Below are 12,969 nucleotides of genomic sequence, written 5' to 3'. Positions count from 1 at the left end.
TAGAGAACTTTGGAGACAAGTATTACTGAGACTAATATCTGTGGTCAAAACTCTTGCTGAGAATAATTTAGCATTTCGTCGGGATAATGAGAAGATATATCAAAAAAATAATGGTATCTTCTTAAGCATGATTCAAATGATTCCTGAGTTCGATCTCGTAAATGCAAGAGCATGTTCGTTGAATAAAAAATAAAGAGATTCATTATCATTATCTAGGAAACAAAATTCAGAATGAGTTGATACTTATGCTAGCGGGCGATATAAAAAAAATAATCATTGAGAAACTCAAAAATTCTAAATACTTTTCTGTTATTCTTGATTGCACTCCAGATACAAGTCACGAAAAATGTCTATAATATTGAGGTGTGTAGATATTTCGGCAATTCCAGTGAAGGTTGAAGATTTTTTTTTTTTTTTTTTTTTTGGGTTTTTATTGGTGGATGATACATCGGGTAAGGGACTTTTTGATGAACTAGTGGATGCTTTGAATAATTGAGAACTTGATATTGATAATGTAAAGGGTCAAGGCTATGATAATGGTGCTAACATGAAAAGACAACATAAATGAGTTCAAAGTAGATTATTACAACTAAATCTTAAAGCATTCTACAGTCCTTGTGGATGTCATAGTCTTAATCTTGCACTTTGTGATATGACCACTTGTTGTTCAAAAGCTAAATCTTTCTTTGGGGTGGCGCAACGTATATACACTTTATTTTCTTCATCTACTAAACGGTGGAAAATTTTCAAAGACAATGTAACTGGTCTTACCCTTAAGCCATTGTCACAAACTTTGTAGGAAAGTCATATTGAAAGTGTTAGAGCGATAAGATTTCAAGCTCCGCAGATAAAAAGTGAGGCAGAGTGTTTGGCAACATATGAAATTGACAATTTTGAATTTTCACTTGGGATGATTATTTGGTATGAAGTGTTGAATAATGTTAACAGAGTAAGCAAACATTTGCAAGTGGAAGACATGCATATTGATGATGTTATAGACCATTTAAAAGGCCTCATTTCATTTTTTAAAAGTTATAGAGAATCTGGTTTTGAATCGGCCATGATAGATGCTAAAGAGATTGCAAATGAATTAGAAAGTGAACCTATATTTCTTATAAGATCAATTATTTCTTATATATAGTGGATTAAGCTCTATCATAACTTGAGAATAGATTTGAGCAATTTCAGAAATATGATGATATTTTTGGACTTTTATTTGATTTGAAAAGACTTAAATTTATTGATGATGATGTTTTGAAGTGTTCTTGCATTAAACTTGAAAATTACTTAAAGCATAATACGATTTCTGATATTGATGGAATAGAATTATTTTTTGAGATGAAAATTTTAAGTGAAGCGATATCTGAAAACATATTTGGAGCAATTGATGTATTGGATTACATTAAGAGAATGAACTGTTGTTTTGCAAATACCTGGATTGCTTATAGAGTATTATTGACCATTTCTGTCATAGTTGCCTCTGCTGAAAGAAGTTTTTCAAAGTTGAAATTGATCAAGTCTTATATTCGATCATCCATGTCACAAGAGCGATTGAATGGATTAGCTATGATTTCTATTGAAAAAAATATGTTGGAAAAAACTTGATGTTAGTAGTTTGATTACTAATTTTACATCACAAAATGTGAGATGGTTAAATCTTATGCTAGCCTAATCTTTTGGATTGTGAAGGAGTTTTATTTTGCTATTCCATCTTTTGAATTGTATAAAGTTTTTCTTTTAATATAAAAGTGTTAATTATTTAAATATTTATATATTGTTAGACTTGTAAAATAAATTTTGTGCTGAAGGACCTCATATTAATTAAACGCCTAGGGCCTCTAAATTCTCAACGCCGGCCCTATCTATAAGATCGAGTGTGACACAATTGAATATGTCTCTCAAAGGAAACAAGCCCGCCTCCCTTCAATGCAACAAGCAAGGGTAACCATATCAATGCATACAGAAGTGCACGAGACTCATTATACACAGTTCTTTCATTATCTTCCTCTCATGTTGAACTTTATTTTTGTTATTTTGTCAATATATAAATTGGAATCATCGGCAAAGCTTAAAAGTAAATTAAACTTACTTTTCAATGAAATTTTATTTTTTAGTAATTTTAAGCTTAGAAAATTAATGCAAGAGGGATAATTGAGTTGACTACTGGGTTACAATCTTCAAATGAAAAATTGCATTTTCTTTCCACCAGTGCAACTGTTCAGAAGGGTGACTTTTACCAAATGTCATTTGCAACTTCTTTGTAACATTCTGAAAAGTGCCTATTTATGCCCTAACATAAACGAGAAGCCATCTTCGACTTCAAATAAATATTCAAAAGAAGCCAGGAATTTCTCCTGGCAGAGGAGCCAACTCATTATTGCCGAATCTCTCCTCATCATAGAAACAAGCATGAACAACCCGACCCCCGAAGAAGCGGCCTTCAAGTTCAATAAGGGCTTTAGTTGCATGTTCTGCTCTCTCAAACTGAATAAAGATTCTTACGGCTTCATCGTGCGGGAAACCAGGTTCTGTAATCTCAAATATTAGGACACGAGTCACTGCCCCAAATTTAGAACATTCCTCTGCTACCTCACCTTCTAAATCATCATCCACTTCACCCGGGCCAACCTTCACAAAGAAATCGCACTAATCATTTCCTTTTATCTGAAATATAGGAAAAATATACAATCCCAATGACATGCAACCATATACAGATGACAACGACAAAACATTATCATCAATTACAGCCGTAAACCAGGGCCATTGAAGCAAGAATTTAGTACTCAGTAGTTTGGTAGCACATATAAAGAAATAAATAAGCATCATTGTGTATTGATCAAAATACAGTCACACAAAAAAGGATATGGACATCCACATCCACAAAATGCACCTTCAGATTGGGTGAAGATGGGGGAACCTTCAGATTGTTTTGAGTCTAATAGCATGCATTGAGATAGGAGCAGCAGTTCAATACAAAAGAAAATACTGAAATGTGTTGATGCAAACGAAGATACAAATTTGGAGCCAGCCTCTGAGGTCAGATACAAATTTGCAATGCTCAAAATATTTTAACATTGAGACCCTTGCTAGGATGGAGGAAACTTGACTTTCTGACAAAAAACTACAGCAGCTTGCTGATCATTCATGATTCCTAGCACACAACAGCTAGCTCATGACCACATTGAGTCTGGGATTGGTTAAAGAAATGCAATCTTTCTTTCACATTCCTTTTCTCCTCCGATCACTAGCAAGGAGCACTCGTACTGGAGAACTCTGGGGTGTTTAAAAAAGCTTCCACACTGTTCTTATCCAATTTTTAATTTTCTCATGTAAATTGGAGGGAGCGGATGTAAAGCTCCTCTCAACTTCCACACAACTAGCATATTTGCCCAATCTGGAGATGACCAAAGAGTACCCATTTCTAAGATAATGTAGGTTGTGATTAGCTGACGCTCGTGATAATTCTTATAATATTTTCCTCAAATATACCAACATCTTGTTGATCTCAGTATTTTTTTGACGAAAACAATTATGCATGAGAGGTTGCAGCGTGAATCAAGAGAGGAACAACAGTGGGAAAAAAACTACTCCAGTCACCTATGGGGAATAATGGAAAGAGAGAAATACTAGCAAAAGCAGAAAATGGTAGAATATAGATACTAAACAAAAGCACAGTCCTCATATAGACTGACAAGTCTAAGATGCAGACCCCAGGATCTAGGTCATCCCATAACAGAAAGCACAACTCAAAAAATGAGGCACGCGATTTAATTGAAGTCCATTGACATGGCGACCATGCAAATTTACTTGCACACGAAGAAATTAAAGAATCACATGCCTAAGCTTAAAATATATGAAGTCATCATTATTAGCTTAAAACCTATTGAATCTTGCCATGATCCTTTATTCTTGAGGAAAGTATTGAAGCCATGATCCTCTATCCTTGAGGAAAGTGTTGACAATATGGATGAAATTTAACATCAAAATCCTTTAAATGAAGGATACATTCTAATCATTGTCACCAGAAACTTGTTTTTAACCGCATTGCCCAACAAAAGTTCTCATTCAAAGACTTAAACTTGTTTGTTACATATTTAGAGCATTATACAAATTTCCCCTAGGGAAGATCATTTTTACCACATTGGCTGGCCCAACGAATGATCCCAACATTTTAAGTCTTGCACGTCCGTCAGTATTTTTACTGCCACCCAGGAAACGAATGATCCCAACATAGTATAATTTCTACTAAATAATAGTTTAAGTCAAAAGCAGCAATAATTTGTACATTTGCCAAACAAACCAATACACCTCATTACTGTTGTTAAAAGTTGAATAGCATAGAATTCCCAAAAACTACCAAAATACTCCATCAAAAGTCCAGATCTTTAAGTCTGAAAGCATAATATCTAACAAATTAAGCACCCAGGTATAAATATACATTAATACATAGTACATACCATGTTTCTGAGCAGCACAACGCGGGTGGGAGTCCCATTGAAATTGACACTCTTAACCTTCTTGTTGGACTCACTGGCGTTCACAATAACCCCACCTCTCTTATCAGTCTTCTTGGCCATCAAAGGAGTGGTGATCCCCTGCTCCTGCTTCCCCAACCCCTGACCTTCCTTCCAACCCATCTTTGCCATCATCCTCTGTGCAGCCGTCATCTTCCCCTCCGCGCCAACACCTAAACCCCCACTCTCTGACTTAACAATGCTAAACCCTTCCGCAGTCACATTTGCTGATGGTGGTGACGGCGATCTAGGCACTCCACTGCCGCCAGCACCACCACCGCTCATTGCTGCCCTCCTTCGCCATGCCTCCTCTCCCGATATATTCAATTCCCGATCCCTGTCACGCTCTCTATCCCTCCTTTCTCCCTCTTCCCTTTCCCTCTCTCTCCTCTCCTTTTCCTCTAATTCTCTCTTCATCTCTGCCTCCGCTTGCTTCTGCTTGCGCTCCCGGCAATAATTTTCATAATCATTGGGCCGGCCCGGGTCGTATTCTTTGACTACGGAGCTAGTGACGCCGACTAGAGCTGGCTGAAACGAAGCCGTGGCAGGATTAGGATTGGTGTTCTCGTCGGAGATGGCGGAAGTGGTGTAAGTTGCTGGCCCCTTCGATATGGTAGAATTCGGCTTGGGCTTCGGCTGTTGGGTCCTGAGAATGGTCTGGGGTGGGGGAAAGGGTTTCCGTACGGTGGGTGGAGCCATCTTTGCGCTACTCGACCATACATTGGTGGTGGCCGTAGTGGCAGAGCTGTCATCCGTGGTGGAGGATGGTGGCGGTAGATCTCCGTACAAGCCAACCAGCATTGTGTGCAAGTAGCCACTGCGTCTCTATGTGGCAATTAGGGTTACGCATTTGGCGAAATTTGTTTGAGCTCCATTTTAGCCTTTGTTTAGCATCATTATTTGATAAAAAAATGATATACTGATAAAAAAAAATTTAATTTACGTATAATATTATTTTTATTAAAAAATATACTGTTTAAAAAAAGAAAAATATATTTTAAAAATAATGAAATCACTTAGTGGGAAAAAAAAAATCCACTTTGAAATAATAATTTTTCAAAGAATATATGGTTAAAAAAAAAAGATTGGATATGGTATAATATTATTTTAAAATAAAGAAAGAAAAAATGCATTAAATTGAAATAGAGGCAGGAAGAAGCTGGGCATGGGAAGCGTAATTTAGACTGTAATGTATTAAGAAAATTGTAGCCATCTCCCAAATTCCTTCACTTCTTACATTTTTATCTCATTGCGTTTATTTCTTGAGAGTTATTTCTGTAAAGTTTATTTTTTTGATAAGTCTGGTGATGTTGTTGGTCTAAAAAACTTTGTTAGTTGTCACATGTTTCTCACGAGCGAAGGAAAAAAAAAGATCAAATACATACAATTTGTCATTCGAGCCTATGTTTGGCTCGTGTTTATAAATAATGAAATCATTTTTTATTTACACATTTCATTAAACATGTATAGTCCACTATTCATTTTTATCTATACCTCTATTTGATTTTGCCCTTGTTTGAATCACATTCTTTTGAAAAAATGAATTTTTCAACAGTGTTTTGATATCATTTCAACTACACATTATTCAATAAAATAATATTAAATCCAAAATTTTTCTTTATTTTTTAACCATACATTTCCCATCAATACAATATTCAAAAATTCATTCTTTCCCAAAAAACGGGGGCTTAAAAAATGGGCTTGATAAGAATTATATGTTTAACAGTTTTTGGTAAAAGTTATGAGTCCCAAAATACGTGTTGAAAATATATGTTTTAAAGAATGAGGTCCAGATATGAATATAAGCCCCCCGTTTGAGCCCCATTATTTCTCATTACACACAATTTTCAATAAAATAATGTTACACGTAAATCAAAAAAATTTCAACCACTCATTTTTCAAAAAAAACACTTCATCTCATTATAATCTACAAATAATGGGGCTCAAACGGCCCCTAAAATTGAATATACTTATAAATACTTCCCAAACATGTTCTTCTTCTTCATGTATCTAGCCCAACCACCATCCTTAGCTAACACCACTTCGTGCACAAACAACTGACATCTAAGCATTCAATAAGAGCATTTACAATACTAGTATGGATTACAGAAAAAGTTGTCGCATAAACAAAAAATAAACACATTGTTTATGGCATTCTATTTTTCTTCTTAAAATGATATGGTTGTGCTTCTTAATTTGATTGGATATTCTTTTAAATAAAAGTGATCAAGGAGCATAGATTGATAGATATGAGTTGACAGACTATATTTCCTGGTATTTCGGGTAAGCTGTATACTGAAAATAATTGAATAGCCATTTGATATCCATCGAAATCTGTGTTGAATTCCTTACAAACTAATTGGTTTACACCTCACCCATGAGTAGATATTTCATAATAGTTTCATTAGATTGTGTATCTTTTTTGATATATCTAGTAGATAGGAACACCCTACAAGAACTATTCAAAATATTTTGAAGAAGGCAAATATTTTTAAGGAACTCCGACTGAAGTAGCTCAAGCCGTAATTCCAAAAAAGCTCAAATGACCTATAAAGCAAAGGGTACTTTTACCCAAAACTAACATAGGAGAGTAAGTAGAAATATCTAGGGATGTGAAATAAATCGTTGCTAAAGAACTCGACAAAATAGACACGTAACTTCAAGATAAGTGCCTCCTAATAAAGGGTCATAGTGACCAGGATTGACAATCGTTTACTAATGAATAGGTTAAAGCTTGAATTTCTAGCCTACTCATTTCGTGTGGTTATTGCTTACTACCGATTTAGTTTACAATATATTTGGAAGCCCTCGAATAAACGAATATTTTACATGGAGGTATTAAGGCAGAGGTGATTGTCCATTCTTTTTATTCATTTAACGAAAAGATTTTATTACTGAAATATTAGTCATTATTATATTATAAGTTCATAACCTTAGCATATTCCCATTTTGGTTGGAAATTGTTTACTAAATCTTCGATTCCAGTTAATAAGATGAATAGTAAACTAAAAAATAGACTTTAGAAGCTAAAAATCAACAACCATAAAAAAAACTTTCATCCCCCATTTTTCGAGAAAAGCCTTGAAGTCAGAAAAGCAAGCTATTTAGGAACTAGTTAGGCATTTAAATATGTGCATTTAGAGCATCTCCAAAAACTCTCTATTCATAAGAGCATCTTATAAATAATTGAGAGTATATTTAAATTTAGAGAGTTATTTTTTTTATACACATTAACAAGCTCTCTATTTTGATTATTTATTTTTTTGATGAACATTTAATAATTTCTCCACATATTTTATTTAAATATAACTTTTTATATATTAATAACCAATCAATTCAAATGTAATTTGAAAAATTTTAAATGAAGAGTATTGAAATTTTTAATGTATTAAATGCAATCATTGTGTATTAAGATGATAATTCAACATGTACATTATGATATCTATAAAGGTGTCTATAATGTACATGTGGAATTCCATGAACTCTCAAATGATTTTCTGTCACTTGTATATTATGGACACCATAATATACATTTAGCATAACTCATATTAAGAATATAGAGTAGATTTAGTTCTCTAAATTTGGAGAGTCAAACGCACTCTCTACTTTGAAAAATTAAAATAGAGAGTCTTTTGAGACTCATTTTTAAGTATTTATTCTTTAAAATATAGAGTATTTTGTATTTAAAGAATCACTTGGAGATACTCTTAGATATACACTAAGAGGTGTATTGATTTTTGAAGCCTTTAATGACCTTTTTTAAGTGATAACTTCTGTGAATTTCATGAATTTTTTTATAAATTTGTATGAAATTAGTGGAAGTCTTTCGTAGACTTCTATGTACTTTCATTTTAAATCTTTTATAGACTTCTGTAGAATTCAAAAGATTTTTAAAAACTTTCATTTTGAAAAGGCTTGCCAAGAATGTTGTGATAACACTTGAAAATTTTCGGGACGCCGTGATCACCAATTCAAAATTTAGTGTTACCTAGTTTACATTCTAAATTACCGATTTGTTCGACCTTACGTGCGAAATTGACTAATTGAAAAAACACGTCACTTTTAATTAGTTTTTAAATGATTAAGCATACAATTCAATTAATCCCTACATTTAAATACCCAAGTTTGTAATAAATTGTTGGAAAGTAAATAACACAAAATTTGATGACAGAGAAACCTAATGTGGGAAAAACTCTAGGGCCAAACCAGTTACCGCCATTATTAATAGTTCAGGGAATATACAGTAATTCCAACTCTTGTATCCATTAAGACCAGCTGTAACAGTCTCGCGATCTAATGCCGTAGATGCATCTAGTTTCCTGCTAAACTTCCTAATCTACCTCCTCAGCTCAATCTGCTGTCTCCTACGGCCTTCTGGTCTTATACAGAATGTCTCTCCAAGTGAAACATCAAGAATCGCCTGCTCTTGTGCTTGTAACTACCTTCAATCCACATTTCTCAATTTCCCAATGAGAGAGTCAATTTCTCAATAAATTAAGGAAGTCAGGTGTTTTAGATTACAAAAATGTGATGTTTTTCCAAAACTTAGTTGTTGGATCACAAGAATGAATATGATGGATTCACTAATGAACTACGTCTTGGATCTCTTGAACAACGATATGAAAATGTTATAAATGTAAAAACACAATGAGCAACCCTAGAATTTTCGTCCATGACTATAGTATTTATAGATGGGGGCAAATAGGTGTCATGGGCGGTATAAAACTCATCAAATTGCAACCTACTTTTTGGCTGGATACAAATGTCGCTTGAGTGAATAACTAGCGATAGCTGAGTAATTGTTAGTATTTGCATCATAACCTTCTCCTCCAATGTTCGATTTAGGTGATTCAAAATGCGTTGAAAAACTCACTCAGAGGGCTACAAATATTTAAGAAATAGCCTTGTCCAAATTCCAATGTTTTCTATGAGAAAAATGTGTTGCAAGTTAGGACTGAGAATTTGGAATATAACTTATGCAGATCTTTGATATCCTTTAAACTTCTAATTGCATTCCAATAATCATATGTGATCTTTTTGGACATCTTGAACTCCTTCAAAGACCATACTACCAACTTCAAAAGATTTTGTGACTTTTACAACTCTTTTACATTAATCCAATTATCTAAAGAATTGCCAATACACTAGAAACCTAACATACTTGAAATAGAATTCACATCGATCTAATATAATAGCATGAAATTCTCACATATTAGGTGTTGGTCCTCACAATTCCCCTTTTCCTTCCCTATTCCCTTCCCATATAGTAAAAAAATATTTTAAAAAGAAATAAAAATTGAAGTCCTTAATTAAATAAATAATAAAATAAAATTTTAATTTAATAAAATATAATATTAATATAATAAACCTTTATAGAATAAATATAAATCAACCAATATAAATTTTTATAATTTAACTAAAATAGATATTTTTGCAAAAAATGAATGAAAAATGAAAAAAGGCATAAGAATCTAATGTTTGTAGAAGAGAAAAGGAAAGATATCAACAATAAGACAGACAAAAAAAAATAAAAAATAGAAACAAATATAATCAATAACAAAAAATTAGTCATGACTCTAATGTTCGTATAAGGGGTCTCAAAAAAAATATGTCAAGAGGGCTTAAATTCAAGTTTTAAAACAATAAAAATTAGGAGATGAAATTAGTAGAAAGGCATAGAAGCACACATCTGTGGATCTATCTCAGGTCTAGATGAAAGTGGGAGGCGTAATAGTGATCTTGGCCATTAAATCACACATCGGGCCCTTTAATTTCGTTCCCCATAGATATAATCACATTGGAGCTAAAGAAATTCACAAAATAGAAATAGAAATAGAAAGAAGGACTAAAATTTCGAAAACGATCTCAAACCGATAATCTATCAACTATAATTCAATTTACACGTAAGCAAAAAGTAGAACGAGGAGAGGAAAGAATTGGGGTCCGATGTCAAAATCCCGGCTTCCTTGTTACTATTCCACACCTACTTCATCGTCCCAGTCACCGGACAATTGTCTATGGAGAGACGGAGTGGAGATCTTAAAGGTGGGCGGCAATGTGTTTTTAGAGAGATTTTGTGTAGAGAGTGTGTGTGAGTGATAATAGAATAGAGTGAGAGATGAAAGAGTAAATAGAGAAAATAATCTGTTGTGTGTAAAGAGAGAAATTTAATAATATTATCATTAATACTAAAAGAGGAATTATTACCTGATTTTTGAATAAATAAATTTTAAATCTTATTTTTGAAATTGAAAATTGAAAAACATGTTTAGGTGTAATTTTCTCAAATTTGAATGATTGAGGAGTATAGGCTTAGGTCGATTGTGGGGTAGTTGATTGTGTTTGTGAAGTGCAAAAATTGTGGCCTTTATTCATTTCAAATCTTAGGAAAAGTAGGTTGCATTCAAGGTGTGTGATAAAATGACCAAGGGAAAATTAGCCATCGTTTGGTACCCATTTTTTTTTAAAATATATTTTTCTTTCTCTTCTTTTCAATCACACATTCTTTATTAAAATAATATTATACGTATATAAAAAACTTTTCCTTAATTTTCAACCACACATTTCCCATCAATTTACTATTCAAAAATACATTTTTACATAAAAATGGCTCAAAAACACCCTATTAGTGTATAATTAGGCCTAAACTAGTACTTGGTTTGTGGGCCTGTTTTAAAGCAATGGGAAAAGAAAGGATGGATTGGCCATAGGATGGAATGTTAGGATCAAATTCCACAATGTTAGAAATTGAAGGACTTGAATTGGAATAAAGAAAGAATGTTGTTGCAATAAGAAATAGACCTGAGGACTAAAATGCACTTTCTGAATATTGGTGGTCATTGAAACAAATAACAATTTAGAGGGTGTTTGATACCCATTTTTATGTAAAAATACATTTTAGAATAGTAAATTGATGAGAAATGTGTGGTTGAAAAATAAGGATTTTTTTTTTACGTGTAATATTATTTTAATAAAAAATGTATGATTGAAAAGAAGGAAGAGAAAAATGCATTTTTAAAAAAATGGTACCAAACGGGTATTAATATGGCAGGGAAAAAAGGTACCAAACAGGGCATTAATATAGCAGGGAAATCAAGATTTTGCCGGGGAATATACCAATTCTTAAAGGAAATTAAATAAGTTTTGACTTCTTGTATGTGGAGGAATTGGAATTCTTTGGGAAGAAAGATAGTGGAAGGCAGAATTGGAATTGGAGACAAATTGGACTTTTTGACAATTGGAATTGTATGGAACAAAACAATTGGAATTGACCGTTATTTAAGGAGATACACATAGGCATAGAAAGTTTGAGGGCCAAAATTGGAAAAAAGCCAAGAGGAGGAAAGATTGAAGGAGCAATAGAGAAAATAATTTCAATTTTTTACGCAATAATTCATCAATAATTGTGCAAGGAATTTGAAAATTAATCACGTTTTATCAATTTTTCAGTGACGGTGCTTAAAATTTGTTTGTTTAATTTTGACGTTATGTCTAGGATGATGATGAATCTTATATCATGAACCTTTAATTTTTGAATCTTATTTTTGATATTAAAGCGCATTTTCAATTTTTAAATGATTGTCATGAATTTATTTTTTTCTACAACTATACGCACAATAGTTGAATAGGTTTTATGATTTATTTTATCTTTGAAAGATTGAAAATAAATTAGACATAGTGTCAATCGTCATAGGGTCCAATAAATGATAGAAATATTCAGTTATGCTTTATGTGATCCTTACGTATTTATAAATCATTAATGTATTCTTATATTTTCGCCTCTATCATAAAAATATAATCGAGTCACATGTGAAGATATGTTTAATTCTACTATAGAGAAATTGTAAAAAAAAATTAGAAATATTAATCTTCATAATGGAATCGTTTTGTCAAACGTTCAAAGTTAAAGTTGATATACAAGGATTTGAGATCCTAGTCGTCTTTCATCATTGTATTTTCATCAAACTTGCATTCATTATAACTTTGCATTGATTTTAATTAAGTTATTAGGTCTTACATTTATAAGTAGATAATTTGATTACAATTTAGTTATAGAAAAATCGGCAATTTTCATAGTTTCAGTTAAGGCCAAATTAATTCAAACTTGAACTAGTACAATTTCTATGAGTATGATACTTGGACTCAAAATCTATCTTATTACTTGTTAACGAACTGATTACTTGTGATATTTTAAATTGAAAAAATTATTTTCGTGACAAGTAGCTCTGTGTTATGGATTTTTTTTTACCACATTCTTCGTATGGCCTCTTATCTCTTCCATCTCCGACCTTAGTTATGGATGAAGGAATTGAGAAGATACCAGCCTTTATTTACAAACTGGTGTAATTTCGATATGATTATTAATAATATACTAGAAAACTCACGCTTTCTTTAAGAAAAAAATTCTAACAATTGATAAAATAAGATAAGTTGCCGGAATCCTCGATTCTCTAAA

The 12,969-nt window shown here is 32.6% G+C and overlaps 1 protein-coding gene across 1 annotated transcript; it reads right to left on the bottom strand.

Annotated features, from left to right (window-relative positions):
- Positions 1 to 2,148: 2,148 nt before the first annotated feature.
- LOC111412342 (DNA-damage-repair/toleration protein DRT111, chloroplastic-like) lies at positions 2,149 to 5,398 on the bottom strand. Its single transcript, XM_023043228.1, has 2 exons — positions 4,458 to 5,398; positions 2,149 to 2,628 (listed from the first exon to the last, which is right to left on the bottom strand). The coding sequence occupies exons 1-2, from the start codon at positions 5,313 to 5,315 to the stop codon at positions 2,332 to 2,334; spliced, it is 1,155 nt and encodes a 384-aa protein (XP_022898996.1). The 5' UTR covers positions 5,316 to 5,398; the 3' UTR covers positions 2,149 to 2,331.
- Between the last annotated feature and the right edge of the window lie 7,571 nt (positions 5,399 to 12,969).

Source organism: Olea europaea, chromosome 16 (assembly GCF_002742605.1).
Source record: "Olea europaea var. sylvestris chromosome 16, O_europaea_v1, whole genome shotgun sequence".
Lineage (NCBI taxonomy): Eukaryota > Viridiplantae > Streptophyta > Magnoliopsida > Lamiales > Oleaceae > Olea > Olea europaea.
The sequence above is the reverse complement of the archived record's forward strand: the minus strand, read 5'-3'. Positions and strand labels throughout refer to the sequence as shown.

Bases quoted from the DNA above. Each gene is read 5' to 3' on its own strand.
- LOC111412342 (XM_023043228.1), bottom strand. From the start codon at position 5,315: ATGCTGGTTGGCTTGTACGGAGATCTACCGCCACCATCCTCCACCACG. The intron at 2,629-4,457 runs GTATGTACTATG...TTCTTTGTGAAG, and splicing joins TTGTGCTGCTCAGAAACATG to GTTGGCCCGGGTGAAGTGGA.